General features: G+C 38.7%; 1 protein-coding gene across 3 annotated transcripts in view; it reads left to right on the forward strand.

The window, feature by feature from the left end:
* The first annotated feature begins 557 nt into the window (after window positions 1-557).
* The window catches only part of svild (supervillin d), a 53,420-nt gene continuing 33,814 nt past the window's right edge, over window positions 558-20,163 (forward strand). The window contains exons 1-2 of one of the 3 annotated variants that reach the window (XM_046853570.1): window positions 558-963; window positions 15,154-15,606. In XM_046853570.1, the coding sequence (XP_046709526.1) occupies window positions 15,278-15,606 (329 nt within the window). In that variant the 5' untranslated portion in view covers window positions 558-963; window positions 15,154-15,277. Of the gene's footprint in view, window positions 964-8,593; window positions 8,717-14,498; window positions 14,612-15,153; window positions 15,607-20,163 lie in introns of those variants that run through there. The other 2 variants (XM_046853572.1, XM_046853573.1) reach the window with 2 other exon arrangements.

The raw sequence follows: 20,163 nt of genomic DNA on the forward strand, positions 1-20,163 counted from the left end.
AGCTTATAAATGTGTAATACCCAAAGACTAACAGCAGAGGGCAGAATAATACCAGTTTGCTACATTGACTCCATTAACGTTCCTCTTTTCAATTCCCAAGTTATAAACATATGAGAGCAGAAGAGTTTCCACAGATTTTGCAGATCTTTATTTGAATAAGGAGTGCTTTTCCTGGGTATATCTTACTTTGTAGCCTGTTACTCAGCCGTTCATTACATGTATAATGCATGCATAATTCTACGTTACAATTAACACGTGCCAATTTGCATACAAACATTTCTCAACCTAACTGGCTAGTTGTAATAAAATTACATAAGCAAGTCTATAACAATTACACCAAATCTATACGTTAACTTCTCAAACACTGAAGAAGAACGCAGTGAATGGTGAGTGCACGTGAGTTGAATCCCAAATGACTCTCTGCTCCCTTTGTAAGTGCACTAGATTGAGGTATGGAATGCTGTATATTGTGGCCAGTGTCCTATGTGTCCGGAGTGAGCGGTTTAGGATTGAGCCTGTGTGCGGGCTTTGTGTTGAGCCTGAACGCGGAACAGAGTGAAAGCAGCGCGGAGATGAGAACAGAGGGCGGGATTTCAACTTTCCCCAAACCGCTGGGACTTTCGGTCCATTGTGCTCCCAGTAGTCCGGCTGTCAGTTGTATGTTATACGCGTGCTTGTCTTTACAATATTAACTTGCACTGCAGACTCTCTTTCTTGGTGGATCCACACTAAGCTCCAGGAGCTCGATCTGCTGAGCTGGTGCGCTTCTCCATAAACAAAAGCCATTGCAATTTGAATATGAGAAAAAGTGCACTTTGAGTTAACGTGCAGGAAATCCCAGACACTGCAGTCAGGAGGAAATGCGCTGATGATCTGCTCCTTACTGGTGCAAACTCAGACCCAAGTGTTCACTTCTAAGGGAATGGAGAAGCTCCAGGCTGATTGGGAATAAACGCTGCTCAGGTAAGTGCTGCGTGACCTTTCTCTAATCCCTGGCTGTGTTTGTTGACTTTCTCAGTGTATTTGCTTGGATATGGAAACTTCATGTCAATCATAGTTCATGAACTCTTTATCTGTTAATGGTTCACCACTGACCCTTCTGATGTAAATCACTGGATTTCTAAACATCATGATAAACATTTTGCTCTGTGTTGGTTCTGTTCTGGTGTTTTGTGTAATATTGTCTTTCCAGTTTTGATTTGGATCCCTATGCATGATGAGAACATGCACGTTGTGGTCATGTGAAAGCACTATAATGGTCGACATCTGGACAGTGTTCCTCTGAGCTTCTGGGAAAGTGCACTGTAAGGCACCTGCGAAAACAACAGCGAATGCAAAACTAAGAGGAAGGTTTGGAATGACTTCACCACATCACACAGCAAGTAATGATGGGTGGATTGGGTAATTGAGTTGTTGCACCAGGGAAGTGTTGCATTGTTTTACAAATAGAAGATGTTTTGAACACAGCAAAATATTTGAAAATCTCTATTACTTTGTGTGTTTGTGTGTGTGTGTGTGTGTGTGTGTGTGTGTGTGTGTGTGTCTGTGCACGCTTCTTTGGGAGGATTTAGGATTTGTGTGTGCATATACTGTATGTATATGTCAGAGTTCTGTGTCAGATCAGTAAGTAATCAGTATGTGCTCTTCCTGTACTTTTAGGTCTTTTTCTTTTAATAAGTAGCTCTAAAACAAGCAAAACACTAAATGAAACCACTAAAAACATTAGGCTCCCTTATGAAGGGTGTCGTAAGCCTGTCGTAATGCATGAATGCACACGTCTGGCTTGTGATCGTGATCTATGAACTGATAGTGTTCGTTTGTACAGGTCTTTTGACAACGTTCAATTAAAACATGTCCTCAGGTGAGCAATGATTACAAAAGAAAAAGATGGGCAGATGAACAAAAGCACTGGGTTTGAAAAGGGGACCTTGCACCATGCACGCATAGTGTATGTGCACATAACAATCTGCTGTCTGTTACACATGTTGCTAAATACCTCAAAAGCTCAGACAAGTCCTAGCACAGATGCCAAAGGTTTAACATTCCGAAGTCCTTCTCACCCACCTTGTTTATTTTGATCCATGTAACGGAAGATGTGCACACAAGCCTCTTTGTCATGGGTGCTTAAGTGATTGTGCTGAATTGGGTAAAGTGTTGTCTCTCAGTGGCTGACGAGAGAGAGAGGGATGTTTCTCGTTTTGTTAATTGCACCACCATTGGTTCCTGGATCAGAGGAATGGAAGACGTATTCTGTGTTTTCGGAGTATACGATGAGCATTTTGGGTTAATGCATGTAGAAGCTAATTTGGCATGAAGTAAAAGTATTGTGCAAAAAATTACAGTTTAACCAAAAATGCAAGTTAGCATGAAAAGTGCACTTAGTGCATCTTTTGTTTAAGCAGTAGGAGACCATGAGTCTTTTATTTTGACTGACAAGCTCAGTGGCCATACCGCCACCTTCACAGGAGCTTGGGGTCAAATCTCATTGAACAGGACCTAAAAAAACTGGAGGCCAAACATCATTAAATGCCATTGACATGCTCAATGCAAAAAGGCCACACCCATTTTACAGGCACTTATACTGCTTATACTGATTATAGCTAGTAACTTTGTTTCTGACCTCCGATTAGAAAAAAGGAAACTCCTCTCTTCTGTTGAAGTTGGGAAGATCCCCATAACAGTGGACAATGTCCATTGTTAAAAGCACTATACAAATAAAATTGAATGGAATTGAACTGAAGTGAAGTTAAGTTCATGACATGATGTCATGCCAACACGAATGATCACACTATTAAAAGCAATAGTAAAAAAAACATCAACTACATTTAAAGAGGGAGTTTATGGCAGTATTCACTTTAAATCAATCAATATAGACACATTAGTTGGATAAATCCATAGCTCTAGGACTAGCTAAAATGATTTCTCTGTTTGAAGAATATAAACACATGATAAACTCATGATTACTAAACTCATGTTAGATGGCTGGGTTGTTGCAGTCATAAACACATGCCTTTGTGGAGATGTTTTTGAAAATTGACATAATTGTGAGACTTTCTATTTTTCAGTGTAGTCCAAATTTTAAGAGGCATCTCCTTTAATATGAAAAACAAGAAAAGAAGCTACACGTCATCTACTTGGGCTGAAATTTGCTTCCACACTATGTTTTCAGACTTAATTTACTATGAATAAGTTAACATGTTCAGAGGTTGCTCCAACTTATTCCAGATAATCGTAAACTAGTAATAAAAAGAGATGCAATGCGATTTTCAGAAAGCTGTTCCGCTGACAGTGTTGCCTCATAACACATTGTTCTTCAGTTTACTTTTGAAATAAAGATAGAACAAGGAGTTGACTTCCATTTAGGAGTTAATGCTTCCACACTAAACTTTGTTCTTATTTTTGTCAAAAAGCATTCCTTCCATAATCACATTGCAGCAGAACCACCTACTTTCACCTGGCCTTTGCTCCACCCCAGTGAAGAAAATCCAGTGTGACTGCTTCTTTTCCGTTTTCACCCCAGCCATTCTAGATTTCGCAGAGTGGAAATGTACATTCTCTGTGTCCTGCCTAATTTCATTTGTGTGTCCTAAAGCCACAGATTTTCGGACTGCACTTAATGATTACTGGGAAATGATACACCAGAACGGTGGACCACAATTCAAGGACCATGTCCGTATTTAGGCATTTTGCAGAGCAAGCAACTCGTGTTTATAAACATGTTTCTGCCTCCAGTGTTATGCAGCATCTTCGGCTAGACATTTATCTCACTCCAGATGTTGAGACATCCTATTGGAACCTTCTGGAATGTTTACAAGCAGCATGGCATTCGGTGTGGCTTAAGAAGGGAATGCTTTTATGTTCAGATCAAGTTTAAGGCTTCTTTTGCTTTTATCATAAGACCCAGGCCCATCCTGAAACATAGCTGAAACAGCATCCGCATACATTATTATTATTATTAACATGTAGTGTAGAACTCAAAAAAATTAACCTGGAAGCAAAAGTTACTAATAGATACAAGGTGTTATACTGTTTATGCAGAACGCCTGAAACAGTACTGAAATGCCACCAACACATTAGAGATTCATTTTGTAATCAAAATAAAGTTATCAAAAGTTTTTATTTTGTGAATTAGGCAGTGATTTTAAAAAGTGTTTTCTGTTAGACTGTGTCTCCAGTGTAAACATGTAACACATAAAGGGTTTTTCTGACATTTTTGACATGATTTTTGGCTAGATGGCTTTTTTCAAGTAAAACAACAAGCTGCATAATTTTTATGTTTATATAGAGAAAGAATAATACAGAATATTAGAAAGACTGGCCAGGAAACAACAGCTTAAAGCAGTTAAAACATAAGTGATAACAGGACCTCAGTTGTTTCAGGGATATTCTTCAAAATAACTGGTAGCCATAAGCTGATAAAAACAGTATGATATAAAGTTTTGTGATTAAAAAGAGAAATAGTAGGAGCAAATTACAGTAGTATAAGAGTTATAAAATACTTTGAAGCATGCTGCTCATCAGTTTTTAATTTTCAATTATGGCCGGTACAGTCATGTTTCATTCTTAAGTAATGTACCTAAATATTGAGTAGATCAGTGTCCTATACAGTGGTTATGGGCCATTTGATGCAATTTATTCAATTCATTACAGCAACCAAGGGAAGACTGCGCTCTAGTATGAAATCACTTTCTACTGCCCTGTCCACCTCTCACATTCTTCCTCCACTTGAGTTTTGTATCCAGTGACAGTAATTGTGGCTTGGCTGGGAAATCCCACACTGTAAATATTTGGTCCTGCTGAGGATGAACATGACAGCGCCAGGATTCTGTGATAAAGAACTTGGGGTGTAGAGAGCGGCGTGATTCCAATAAGAACTGTTAAAGCAGTTAGGGCTGTGCTTAATGTCATAGTCTTAATAATCGCTGACATCCTGTGATGTTCTCACTGCACAGCTGGTCACTGAATGAGGAATGTAGTAGCACAGCTGGAGCTACATAGTAATGTTCCTTTTCCATACTTCCCTTTTTTTGTTTTTTTTTTTTTTACAGTTCATTGAACAACAAATGGGAAGTCTGTGTAAGTGACCTTAATATTAAACTTGTTGTTACTCCACATTTACTTCCTCTTTGGAGGTTTTGTCATACACTGACCGAACAAGATCTAAACAGACCGGAAAAAAAACAGCAAAATGTCAAGTAACAAGAACTAACAAGCCCATCATGACAAAAAACTAGCTGTTGTGAAATTGTACATGGCTCCAAAATGATTTTGCACTCTTTTACAAGATGTTTTTTTAAAACACTAGCACCTTGTTAGTCTTTAAAATGTTTGGCTCAGACCCTCCTCTTCCATTCTCCTGCCACACCCTTTATCCTTCTCCTTCTCTCTTTCTCTCTCTCTACATGAGAGTATAGTAATTTAATATCCACTCTTACAGATGGTGTTGGGTCTCAGGACACCCCATGAGTGTAAACACAGCCCCCCCACACTGCAAATTTTCTTGAGACTGATACCATCACTGAAAGCTAATGAGCTGGAATGCCTGGGTTAGGGAACTGTAGCTGAACCTGTTCTTAAGTCCAGACTAATAATAATAGGACAGGAAGAATAGGAATAACAAGGATAGGAAAATCTCTCTAGATAAGTGTGCGATATATGCTAAATCTGACCCTGCTAAGTTTTAACCCTTGGCGATATTGGGCTGGTCAGAAATGAGGCAAGCTACTTGTTTAAACATTTTTTACATATTTAAAAAGATTTTATTTATAGAGGCAAAAGTTTACTGAGATTAATGTTGGGTTTAGGTGTAGCATAGCATTTATTAGCTGCCTTAATGTCTATGACAGGTCCTTACAGTTCCCAAATATAATGCTGTTTTTTGTTAACAAAAATGTAGCAAACATGAGTCATGAGACATGTGTATTTTTCCCCTCTCAGTTAATGTTCTAGATTTAACAAATAATCTTAGTTTGTTATCTTAATCTGTAGTTTCTGCCATTATCACAGTGCAGCATACTGGGAATCTTTCTGACAGAAACATGGCTGCACTCTGAAATAAATTAGTGACAAAAAGAGCCATCTTTATGAAGACTACAGGTTAACCATAAAACTGTGATGCATTTTATCATGGCTGACTGTCCTGCAGAGGAGACTGCAGAGAAGATTGGACAGTATTAATGTCCAAATGGACAGGAGATATCTGATCCTCTGGCCTGATAGAGCTTCCGTAGCCACGCCCTTCCTCTTTGTGTTATTCGAATACAGAAGGCTTTAGTGGTGTGTGCTTAAGTGAGTGTGTTTACTCAGTCTTGCATTGCACTTGTGAAAACCCCCCCGGTGTGAGAGTAAATACCTGCTTTTGCAACACCTTTCTTAAGTTTCACTCTTGCCTAAGAGTGAGTGCTTATTCTGTTACGTTTTATGACTTTATAGCTTAGATTTGGTGCTTTTAGCATTGAAGGGAGTTTCATGAATTTGTGTGTGTTTTGGGCTATACTTGTTCTAAAGAGAGTAAACAGCAGGAAGCAATGCACAAAGAGTTGAATGAGCAGAGGCTCTGATCCAGGAACAAATATTTCAACAGACGTTGGCTCTGCTGACACAGGCCTCTGGCACTATGCTTTGTGTCTTGTTACTTGATTAGAAATGATGATGAATGCCTTTTTTGTAATGAGCACCCATATATAAGAATTGTTCATTGAAAAGATTGAATAATCCCAACTCAGAGGGCTTACCTCTTGTAGTGCAAGTTCTTTTGGTAGAGACAGAGAGATTTAGGGGAAAGAGAAGTTTGCAGAGGCATCTGGGGTGTAAATAAGCACAGTTGTAAAATATCCCTGTGCATGTTATCGATTCTGTGTGAATATGCAAAGTTTCCTCCTCCATCAGCTTTTTTATCATACTGCTGTGTAAGACTAGAAGCATTTTTGCAGGTAATCTGACTTTGAATGTGAAACCCTTTCATTTACATATCAGCCTAATTGCAATAAGCCACACTTGTTAGTGTGTTTATGGTAGCAGTACTACTCCAGCAGTGATGATAGTTAGCTGCCATCGCATAAAGTTAAATTGCACACTTCAGTCATTTAACAGGGCGATGTAGAAAAATAAATTGTAGACTAATTGGAAACTGTGAAACCTGCAGAAATGTGATATGACATCCCAGAATTGTAAACATGTAAACATGTAAATTGTAAACATATGAATATTTGATATTAATGTGCCATATGTTTTGATTATAAGCCATGGAATTCTCAAGAAGCTCTTACTTTCACAGCAAGAAACCATTTAAAGGGCAGTGCGAATGATAATAGGCTGTTTTTTTGCATGACAGAAAAAACATGTACGCTTCCGATGCAGAAGTTCTAACTCAAGTTTCATCATACATTAAAATGTTTGTGAAAACCTGACAAGGCTTGTGAGGGTTTTTGGACATCACATTCCACATTTAATCCCCTGTTATAACCTCCACTTCTCCAGGAAGATGTTCCACGATATTATGGAAGTGTAGTAGTATAGATTTGTGCACATTCAGCCGCAGGGGCATTAGTAAAGCCAGTTAGTGATGTAGAATGAAGAGGTTGAGGTCAGAGGCCTACAGCAGGCCACTGAAGATATTCCACTCCACTCGATGACAGCCGTATGTTTATGGCGTTTGCTTTGTGCACAGGTGCCTGTCATGCTGGAACAGGTTTGGGTCTCCTAGTTCAAGTGATGTGAACATTTAATGCCACATCCTATACAATTGTGCACCTCAAACTTTGTGGTAACAGTTTGGGGAAGCACCACAAATGGCTGGGAAATTCAGGCGTCCCAATACTTTCAGTAATATAGTGTATATCAGTGTATTCCCTGTAACAGAATAAAATTCACATACTGCTAATGCATTATGGGAGTTTGTGCAGGAAAATATTTGAAAGAACAAGGCACATGCTAAAGGTAAAAATGCTTGTAATTTAAGAACTCTTTTGTTGTCTGTGTGCAAATGCTTGTTGGTATCTTGATGATTATTTTACAAAAAGCTTAACAAAGCTAGTGGCATTTTAGAGAGAGTGCATCATCTTTGGAGAGAGATTATAACTCTGCGTGATTTATTGATTACATATTATATAATTAGATACATTAAGATCCTTTAATTTGTAAAACAAATTGAATAATTTGGGTACTTCATTCTTCATGTCAGAAGCCTTGTACAGAAAATATTCAGTACTTGCTATCAATTCTTGTCCATTTTTACCCACTTCAGACTTGGGTGCTCTGCTCCGTTCTACAGCAATAAAACCCACTCACTAACACATAGGGAAGGAGTGTGGAGAACGGGGTGGAAAAAACAGGACCCTAATGGGAACCATATTTGCACGTGTCCCTCGCTAAGTGGCTGGCCTACTGTATGTGGTATGGTAAGTTCAGAGGTGTCTGCTGTGTACTGGCCAGACTGTTATAGTGAACTGCTTTAGGCCTAAGCCACTGCTTAGCACATGTAAATGACAGATTGAATTACTGGATTACAGACTGATGAAGCATGCTGAGACCCCTCTACCCATGGCTGGTCATATGAGCCACAACAATCACAAACGTCTGTCTCTGTCTCTCTCTGTTTTTAATACATCCGCTATTAGCTCATTTGGTTTGCTTCACTGTAACCTTGCCATGCTTCCAGGCTGAGACTGAAGGTGTGGATGGAGAGCGGTGTGTGTGCGTGTGTTACTGAGAGCAGGTATGAACATTTAGAAAGCAGTCAAGTGTTGAATGATGCATCTTTTTAACTTAACTGCCTATGGTGGTTGTTATGAACTGACAAAGAGAGGAAAGATTTTTGGTTACTTGCTTGTAGGAAGGGTTTTTTTATTTAAAATAATAGAAATGACAATGACACCATAACATGACACATTAGAGATTTGCAGTAGCCATGAAAAGTGTTAAACAAATTAAATCCTTGTGTTTTTTGATAAAACTAGGAACACGCTTGAGAGCTTCTCAACCTGCTTCATGAGGAAGCCAAAATGTAAAGTTCTGATAAGAATACAATTTGAGAAACAATTCAGGATTATATAAAAACCCAATACTTTACTATTTACAATTACATTTCAGGCATCAGCCTTTTAATTAAATTAAAATATTATTTTTATTATTTTTTTATTCATGTATAGGGGTGTATGTAGTCCTCAGAACTCTACACGATATGATACTGGTGTTATTGTTGACAATTTTATAATCGTAATTACACAATTCAATATGATGTGAATCTGATAAAATATGATTCTGTAGATTCAAAATAAAAAAATCTAAACCTTTTTAAATATTATATATAAAAATATTTTTTTACACCAGAGTCTTTTTTATCATAAATTGATTAGTGATTATTTTATGTTTCCTTTTCATTCAAAGCCAAATCTTAATGTGTATCATGTTTTGTAGACCATATTTTATTTAGAATGTTTAGCTTCTAGGTCTCACTCCCTTATTACTGGGTAACATTATGTCTGATGAAAGCAAGTTTTACAGCACTAGTCATTTGTTTATCGGTTTATTGTTAGCAAAGATTTGCATGTTTTTCTTTTTCGGTTTAGTGACGCTAATGTGTACCCAAAACCGACATGCTAATGAGTGCTTGCTTTTGTATAATACTGTTTTAATATATTTTAAAATGGCACCAGGCATTAAGTAAAAAATATTACAGCATGTATTACCATTATTTCGTTAGGTTTCACACTAATAAAGAACTACTATAGGCTTGTTACTTTAAAGCATCACATTTAGAGAAATGAAATAAATACAGATGGCTACAATTTGTAGAGAAATTGTTACTTTAACAGTAGCAACAGAGTTTTATTTATAAACTGATGAAAGTGGACACCATCTATGGTAATGTAATAATGTTCATAAAAATAATAATAATTAAACCGAAAGATTTATATCATATTGCCAAACCTTAATTGGCATGATTTGGTGTTTACACAGTGTACCAGGCTTTTCACAGTGCTGTCAGGAAAGCTCTGAGAGAATGATTTATAAAAATGGGGGTGCCTGTGTGCAGTCATTAGACCTCTGTGCCTCCACTGTTGTTGATCCAAGAGGCTTTTCTCCGGCTCTGAGAGAGTTGAGCTCATAAATGCTGGTTCATGAACATCCATCGCAGTGATGATTCATAGTGTCCTGGCTTTGACTCTTTTGTATGTGTTTGGCATGTTTTACAGAAAGGAACTCCACGCCTTATTACAGACTGTTTTGTTGCACAAAATACGTGTTTGCATATCGTGGCAACACCGTGTCTGTGAATAAATTTATTTATTTACATAGAATAACCCCTCATTCTTTTTTTAGGATCATAAGAACCATAGCGTATTGTTAGAGTAATGATATCAAAAGTAAACAAAAGAGAGCATTAAAATGATTTCAAAGCCTGTATAACAATTTAATTACTATCATTACAGCATCTTTAACCTAACACAAGTTGTCTAAGCTTGTGAAAGCTCTGCAGATGCCTGCAGCTGCTCTGGTCAGAGGGTAGATTTCAATAGATTATGGTAAGACAAACACATGGATTTTAATAGGAGCAGGTAACAGGTCCAATGTGTTACTCAAACTCATAAAACTGTATTATAATAATAATAAGTATTAGCTCACAGCACCACACTAAATCTCTTACATCATGCATGTTGAATAATACTGAAGGGAATAATACTGAATACTGTTGGCTACATGGCATAGCTGGTGGTCTCTGGAACCAGTGCTCAAATTAAGGGGGGGCTGGGGGTAACCGAGACCCCCCATAAGGCATTAGAGTCCCCCCCCATGACAAGTAAAAAATTGACTTGGGGGGGTATCCCCAATATTATTTTAGTAAAGAAATATATGAATTACACAACAACTGGGGACCCCCCCATAAGACTTGACTTAATTCAAGCACTGTCTGGAACTGGAAGAAAAGCAGACATTCTGAGCTGGGCAATGGAAGCGGAAGGAAGAATGTGGCGTGAGGCTGCGTGTCCGGTGTCAGGGGAAAACTTGTGTTTTCAAGAGCATGCCCTTGAACCGGCTATGTTTAGGCTGAGCATTGGCAAAGCTTAGATTTTCTGGTCCTTCATATACAAAGAGGCACCAACACATGTGATTTATAAACTAAATGCATTGTAGCGCTCGCTTTTTTAAAAGTAAAGCTGTATGTAAATGTTAGCATAAGCCAAACCAATATGAATGTCTGTTCAAAAAACAGGACTGACTTGGAATTGGAGGGCAAAAAAACGCCGTCCTCTTATACCCATTTTCCCAGCTTGTATCCAGCTAGGTAAATAAAGCCCAATGCTGGTAACATAAAAAAGAATTGCCTGCAGAAAACTGTCTGTCACAAAGCATACAACATGTGCTTCCTGTGAGATACAGTACATGAAGCCAGCCATTGCATCTTTTTAAAGCTGCAAGTCACGCTGCATTACAGGGCTGCTCAACACTCTCTAAGGGAAGCATACATTTCCCATCCTTTCCGCTCTACAGAGTACAAAGAGAGAATTATGTTCTTTTGCTCTGACATAGATGGTTGTGGTATCTGCACAAATCTTCCACACCTACTGTATATATATGGATTTTTCCCAAATGGTGCAACAAGGTTGGAAGTACACAAAAGATTTCCTGTTTCTGAAGCTAGACGGCTAAGCAAAACAAAGCAAAGGTCCATAAACACCTGGTCATTGTGTAAGACCACAAGTCTCCTGACCTCAACCACACTAAACTCTATTGGGGTGAACTGGAACACTGATATGATGTTTAACTAGCGCACAGGGACAGGGGTGTGATGGTCATATTTTGGCAATTAAGATTTAAACAATAGGCTAAATGTTTTTCTTTTTTGTTCAAACTGATAGATAAAGAAAAAAATATAGACTTGTTCCTGCTTTAGTTTTTCATTTTATGTATAAGTGAAGGACAAGCACACATTCAGAAATTCGGTCTGTGAGAGCAAATTTCGGTAAACAGATGGACAATGATTTTAGATATGAATGCATTTACAGTATACTCTCAGGATATGACACAGTGGGCTTTTTTCTGAGACAGAGCCTCCTTTATTGTCCTGCAGCCTCCTTTCTTTAAGGCAGGGATCAGAGGTCAAGGACATCAAGATTCACAATGAACACTCCTTCAGAATATCCGCTTTGCTGTCTCTTGTGTAGCAGATTCAGAAAGGCAGATACTGAAAATCCAACATTTTCCACTCAAATTCTAGATTATGGTTGCACATTGCAGTATATTTTTTCATATTGCAGGCTCGCGATCCATAAACAAATTTGTGAGTTGTGTACTGCACCCAAATACAAATATTCCTCTCAATTATTTTTGGTAGTACTACTTTTAAAGTCCTAGAACTCCTTTTTTAGGTATTCTTTGAGCTGTAGCAAGATTTGTAAAGCTCCTAGAGCAATGTTATGTAAAAAAAAAAAAAAAAAAAAAGGAGAAAAAAAAAGATCACTCCTTTGTTGATATACCCAGCTTTCCAAATGACTCATAGGTCTGATTTTTTATCCTTGTTTGGTGGAAAGAAACAGGAAGATAGGTTTCTAAATGAAGCAAGTCCCTTTCTCTGTGTCTGAAATGGTGCTGCTCTGATTCCAGCCTTTATAGGTAATGCTAGAAAGTGCACATTAGGTCTTGAAATGACTTTTTGAATTACGTTTCTCGTCTAATCATAGTTCCAGAATCACTGTACGATTTACTCCCGGGATTTGCTCAGTAAGGTCATTTGTGCAGTTTTGTTTTGGATTGTTGTTGGCATTTTATATGTTTTTAACTGATGCTGAGGCTTTATGCCAGAAAACAGTTATTACTGGGGGCCTGTCACTGACTTGGCTTACTCATTTATAGTTACAGTAAAAAATGTTGAGACTCATAGACTATGCTGTTTTTTATAACCTAGGGTGTAACTTCTAATATAATGTTGTGTACATTTGGAAACTTTGGTATATAGTGAAGTTTTGGAGCAAATGCTCACTTGACTTCAGTAGGCATTTATTACCTGAGTGGGGGTGTTTCAGGTACATGTACATTCAGCTTTGCAGTTATTTTGCTGTTATTCTGTTTCATCAGGTGGACTGGAGACCAGATGTCTGGCATTGACAAAGTATTTCAGTGGATCTGCACATTCAAAAAACACAATAGCAGAAAACTGACTGTGGTCCTGCACCTCTAGTTTCCTAAACTGTTGTGAAACTATTGCAAATTACTTCTATGCAAATGATTCAATAGAAGGCGGCTCAACAGGAAAGAATAGAGCGTTCACACCCTGTCTTATATTTTTGCTAATTTCAATCTGATTAGTGAGTGGCTTGTCTAAAAATTGGCTGAGGAAGTATGTGTGTATTCACTACTTCAAGACTACTTATTTATAGTTATTCACTAATAACTAATGGCCACCAGTAAATGTTAAAGTCAGTTGTAATAATTTATTAATGGTTTATGCTTTACTGGCTTTGATGAATTTTATATAGCTTGCCCTTCATAGATTTTAGTGAAATGCCTCTGGTTTGTGTTTGAGTCACATTGTATTATCTCACAAAACACATATTAGGTTGCCCTTGTGAGTCACAAAATCTCTGATTCACTATGATGCCCTTGTAATAAAATACTGCTGAATTTTCCATCTTTTGAACAAGACACATGGACTGGACTTGAGGCAGGCTCGTAGTAGTAATCCTGGTTGTGTCCTACATTGCGATGTACAAACGTACACATTGACACACTGTTGGTTAATAGTTTTATTTCTGCTATCATAGGAAAAAACTACTCTCGCTCAGAGATTTAAGGAGCATTAATAATCTTAAGGATAACATAGTGGGATAAAGATTTAAGCAGAAAGCATGCCAATTCTGATCTGGCGTTGTTGTATCACCCATTTGCGAGCCTCAGCTTTGTCCGTGGAGCCTGCTCTAAGCACTCATTGAAGCTGAGATCACCCACATTCCTTCCTCTCCTCTTTCAGCTTTCTGTGATTCTCTCACTCCTCTCCTCATATTTGCTCTCATCAGAATGCTATTCTTTTCCCTTCGCCCCAGTAACTTCTTACTAATGTGCCGTTTCATTTTTGTTCACACTGCAACACTTTTCTGTTACTATTTCAGCCATTCTTGTCAATTCTTTTGGACCTTTCTCGCAGGCTACATTTGCTTGGTTCATGCTGTTCTCTTCATTCTTTCTTTACCCCTCCCTTTCTCTCCCTTTTCTCTTTTTTGGGCTCTTCAGGTCTCCTGTAGTGTGAACTATAAATGCAAGCTCCCAGATGTGGCCCATTAACCCTTGCTCCGTGCGGCAGCGATCCAGCCGAGCCGAGCTCACTCCGTCCCCCTTGGACCCCCACTAATGCAAACACGCCTTCCTTTCAGACTGCGTTTAACGATGCTCTTGGTGCAGAATACACACACACTTTTACAAACTCGTGCCTCTACATGCTTAGATTGCTTGGAAGTAAAAAAGGGAAATATAGACCATAGTGCAGATTTGATCACATGTCCATTCAAAGAAGAAAGAAGACATGCAGACACAAGCAGCTGAGTGGTGCTGAAAGCTCTTGCTCAAAGACTGATAATGGCTGGAGTTGATGGGACATGATCCTGAGTGTGTGTCTGTGAGTGCTACTTATTTTAGCTACAGTCTATGCTAATAGGATTGGTAGGAAGAAATACATGTGTGCCTCTTCCCTTTTCTTTTGTCTGTTAATAAATGGTTGTAGAAGTTCTTTGTAGATTGAAGCAGCTAATTATCTGGTGTGGGGACAGGGTGGGGTTTAATGGTCTCATGATGGCGAAGCTTTTATATCTATAGACTAATTGCGCATAATGTGAAATTTATTGTGCCAGTAAAGGCATTTAGAAAGTCTCTTTCTCTTTTCACTCTCTCTCTCTCTCTCTCTCTCTCTCTCTCTCTCTCTCTCTCTCTCTCTCTCTCTCTCTCTATTGTTTCCCTCAGGGTTTTGGAGGTAATATGTGAGGTAAAGCCCAGAGCCCAGTTGGAACTTCTGTGTTTATGCACTAAAAGGGGATTTAAGTGCTGTAGATCTCTGACTTTGTGTGCAAGCAATCGCTCTGTAAACATTGAATTCTCCCAACAACAAGAGATAAAAGTTAATTATGATGCTAATGTTGTGTGTTTTTTTCTCTCTCTTCCCAGTGAGATGCTTTGAGCAACACCGGATAAACCCATTGAATTGAACCTACAAGTCCAGCTTTTTCTTCAGTGGTGAATCTCAATTGTGAGCTGAAAACCCCGACTCGGGTAGCTGTTCTGTAACGGGATGGATGGTTTAGAGACTCTCTCAGGCTCTGCGCTGGATTCTAAAGCAGAGCGCATCGCACGCTACAAGGCCGAGAGGCGGCGCGAGTTGGCGGAGCGATATGCCAACCTGGAGGACTTCACCTCGAAATACACCAGGAGGGAGAAAAATCGGGACAATGCAGATGCCTCAGGCACGGGCTCTAGCACAGAGCAAAAAGCTAAAGAGGTCACTGTCAGTACAAAGGGTCAGCCATCTGAAGCTAACGACAAGGAGGAAGATCAGGATGGGAAAGAAGTGCAGAGTGAAACTAACAAGAAACAGGGAACTGCAACAAGATCCCGGCACGGGTGAGCTGATCCTTTATTTTACTGCGTTGCTACAGGTCATGTTTAGAACGAGGGTTGGGTTAGGGCATGTCCTGCTAAAATGAAATGAAATCGGAGCCGTTTTGGTCTAAATTTGCTCTCTGCTGGCTGTTTTTCACGCTTCTGGGAGACTACTTCTAGAGGGATATTAAGTAAACACTTGTGCAGAGTAGAGACTAGAGTGATATAAATCAGCCATATAAAAATGTGCTCTGTTTACAGATGATCAGATTCAGGGACAAAACAGTTCTTTACTTGTTTGGAGCTCTTAGGATGTGTCAAACATTGCAGAATTACAGACTTGTTCGGTCCTGACCGTGTCCATGAGCAGGTTTCAGTTTTTTTAAAGGAATTGCTTTGCAGGCTTGTGCTTGAATGTGTTCAAACAATACACTGTGTCCTGTCCCATTTCCAGTATCCTTTATCAGTCCATTTAATGAGATATGATGATATAATATGAGATATTGTCACTCAGCGGCTTTGATAAACATGAGGTCACTTGAGTACAATGAACATGACAACCATGCCATTGTTTCTTTATGCTCAAGGTGTCATTACATGAGCAACCTGCCATTAGGCTTTCAATCCTTTTTGGCATTGTTCATAAACAGCTGAGTTGATGCACAGGTCAGAATCTTGACTTTTTACCAGTTAATACTGCTTAACTTCAAAGTGACAAGCATTATGCTTGCTTCAGTTGTTTGGTGTCAACAATAGGGATGTGAATAAAAGGTTCTATTTAAATATTCAGAGTTCTCAGTGATCGCGAATGAATCCAGGGTAATATTATTAATCAGGGGAGAAATTCAGGTTACAAGATGGATTTCAGAGATTTCAGGACTGGGTATGGATGAAAATGATTGGGTGATGGAAAGTAAAGTGAAAATGCACAGTATTTATAAACAATAAACATTAAACAGCAGGAACTTTGTATCGACCTTGATTGTTTTCTCTAGTTTATTACTTTTCAACTTCTGTTACCTTTCCACTTTCTTTGCCGAACTCAAACCAAAATCTCACAATTGTTAACTTTATAAGTACAAAAAAATGTTGGTCCCGTCTGTCATCAAGCCAATGACTGTATGCTATATATCAAAGAAACAGGCAACTTTGACAAATGTTAGAACCGATAGTGTTTCTTGGCATGAATAAAAGGGTTACATCATTTTTCATGATTGTAATTCAAAGGAAAAAGATCAGTCGAGCATTACAAACTTGATAGGCTTAACAATGCACATATTGCTGCCTTAAAGCGTGTGCATGACTTACAGTTTATCTCACAATGTTCTATTTGCCATTAATAAGACCATGTGATCAACCCTAACAGTTTCATCTTTTATCACTTACGTATATGTAAATACTATATGTGAATGTGACGTGAAGGTAAAATTCGAGGTGATTTCCCAATCTCTTTGATGCATTTAACAAAAGACTGTGATCACATGATGCTCTATTAGACTGTACTGTGATCATGTGACACAGAAAGACACAAGAAGAATGCTTTTCACGCAGTATGACGCAAGTTTCTTCTGCATTGTGACGCAAGTTTCTTTTCACTCTATGCATTTTAGGTGAGTTGGGTTTAGTTTGGAAAAACCGACGTATTTCTGGTGCTAGTGTTATGTAGGATTTGCTGAAAGACAGCATCTACAATAAAAACTGCTCAAAAGATGCATATGTATTGTTTGTCAATTAGCATATGTTCAGCAGGCTCCAGGTTTATAACACAATGTTGTCTTTTACAGTTAGTGTTTGTGTATAGTTTAATGCTTTAATACATAAGTCTTTTGTCCATGTAGAGCAATAACACAGGGATCCGGTTAATGCATTGGAGTTGCTGGTAAAACAGTTACTCGTCAGACGAGCCTTTCTTTATTTTCCCCCATCTGCTTTGTGTTTACACAGTGAAGGCCCCAGGTTGTGTTTACACCTTTTTGAGCTTCATGGAAATCTTTCCAGCCCACATGACAGCGATAACACACAGTTCACTTGCGTTATGAGATTCTCAATGGTGCGACTGAGCGAAGCAATACCGATAGCAAGGACATTTTGACCCGTCATACTGCTGGGTTCATATCCACTACACGAAAGAGCAGCATCAAAAACATAGTTGTATTATAAGAATGTCAAAGCTGTAGTGAATTTACGGGAATGAAATTCGAGGGCACGCGACTCTACATGCCCTCTGGTTCCTATTCTGAAAGCGCATCCTGCAATCATAAATGACCACATATTAGTAACTAGGATGTGATTTTTCTGTCCTTTTAGCACATTCTCTGCATGCACTGATTTATTAGTTTCCCTTCTCTCCTCTGCCCCTTTCACCGTTTTTTTTTCATTTTTTGAACTAACCCGGTTGGTTAGTCAGGGTGTATGCTGTTGACTTTTGACCTCTTTTGGAGATCTCTCACAGACAGTCACAGTTTAAGGTCAAGGCTAAAGGTTCATCAGTGGTTCACTTACTGCTCTCATGGGACTCAAGTCAAGAGGTCAAGCACACTTGTATAGTGTGAACACATGCATGTGTAAATATAGGCCTGTGTGTCCTCTAAGAGTGTAACACAATAACCCTAAATGTATCTTAATCTGTTTGAATCTTAACATATTTATATCAGTATTCAAATGAACTTGAAATGGGTGTGGTCTTTTTTTTTTTACATTTTTAATATATTTAAGTATTTTTCTTTGTAACTGAGAAATGTAAAAATGTGGTTATATTTACAAAAAATAAATAAATAAAGCAGTATGAACCTGATCACATAGTATCTGAATGCAGGATCACACATTTGTATCATAGACGTTATCTTTCTTTATCTAGAGAAATTAATATATGACTGCCTCTTCTATGCATCACCTGGGATCCCAGGCTTCCGACCTCTAGCATCTTTATTTGTTCCAATTCGCAACACATTATTATGTTTATTCTAGATAATATACTCGCATCCCTTTTGTCTGTCAACATTTTCTGCTCAATAAAAGAGCTGTTTTGAACGAGAGCTACACAGATACAGGAGTTCGGTCTCTGTTATAAAGAATAACTACACAATAAACACATAATTTCAGCATGTAAGAGAACAACAGCAGGTGTGTGAGCACGAAGCCCAATTTCACACCACCTGTTGCTTTTTGCCTTGAGCAGTGTGTAACAATAATGTGTAACAAAAGCAGCGTAAAAAAATATTCCACTTTATATATATATATATATATATATATATATATATATATATATATATATATATATATATATATATATATATATGTATATAGTAAATACGTATTTTAAGAAGAAAGAGGATCGTAGGGTGACGTATAAGAGTGGAGGAAGGTGCACACAGGTGGACTGTGTTCTATGTAGGAGATGCAACCTGAAGAAGATTGAAGACTGTAAGATGTTGGCAGGGGACAGTGTAGCTAGACAGCATCAGATGGTGGTCTGTAGGATGGCTTTGGAGGTGAAGAAGAAGAGAAGGAAAGTAAGGACTGAAAAAGAATAAGATGGTGGAAACTAAAGGAAGAAGACTGTAGTGTGAGATTCAGGGAAGAGGTCAGACAGGGGCTCGGTGGTGGTGAAGAGGTGCTGGATGATTAGGCAACTACTGCAGAAGTGATGAGGGAGACAGCTAAAAGGTACTTGCTGTGACATCTGGAAATAGAAAGGAAGACAAAGGGACGTGGTGGTGGAATGAGGAAGTGCAGGAAAACATAAGGAGAAAAGTAGGCAGGAGTACAAGGAGATGCAGCAGCAGGTAAAGAGGGATGTGGCGAAAGCCAAGGAAAAGGCATTTAAGGAGCTGTATGAGAAATTGGACACTAAGGATTAAGAAAAGGATTTATACCAATTGGCCAGGCAGAGGGACCGAGCTGGGAAGGATGTGCTGCAAGTTAGAGTAATAAAGGATAGAGATGGAAATGTGTTGACTAGTGAGGAGAGTGTGTTGAGAAGATGGAGGGAGTATTTTAAGCAGCTGAAGAACGTGGAAAATAAGAGAGAGAGAAGATTTAATGGTGTGGAGATGGTGAAGTAGGAAGTGGATAGAATTAGTAAGGAGAAAGTGAGAGCAACAATTAAGAGGATGAAGAGTGGAAAGTCAGTTGGACCAGATGACATACCAGTAGAAGCATGCAGATGTTTAGGAGAGACGGCAGTGTAGTTTTTAGCCAAGTTGTTTAACAAAATTTTGGAAGGTGAGAGAATGCCTAAGGAATAGAGACATGTGCTGGTACTGATCTTTAAGCATAAGGGAGATGTGCAGACCTGCAGTAACTACAGGGGAATTAAGTTGATCAGTCACACCAAGAAGTTATGAGAAAAAGTAGTGGAAGCCAGGCTGAGGGAAGAGGTGACCGTCTGTGAGCAACATTATGGTTTCATGCTGAGGAAGAGCACCACAGAAGCATTATTTGCTTTGAGAATGTTGATGGAGAAGTATAGAGAAGGTCAGAAGGAGTTTCATTGTGTGTTTGTGGATTTAGAGAAAGCGTTCAACAGGGTGCCGAGAGAGTAGTTGTGGTATTGTATGCAGAACATGTATGAGGACG

The sequence above is a fragment of the Silurus meridionalis genome, chromosome 7, assembly GCF_014805685.1.
Source record: "Silurus meridionalis isolate SWU-2019-XX chromosome 7, ASM1480568v1, whole genome shotgun sequence".
NCBI classification, from domain to species: Eukaryota; Metazoa; Chordata; class Actinopteri; order Siluriformes; family Siluridae; genus Silurus; species Silurus meridionalis.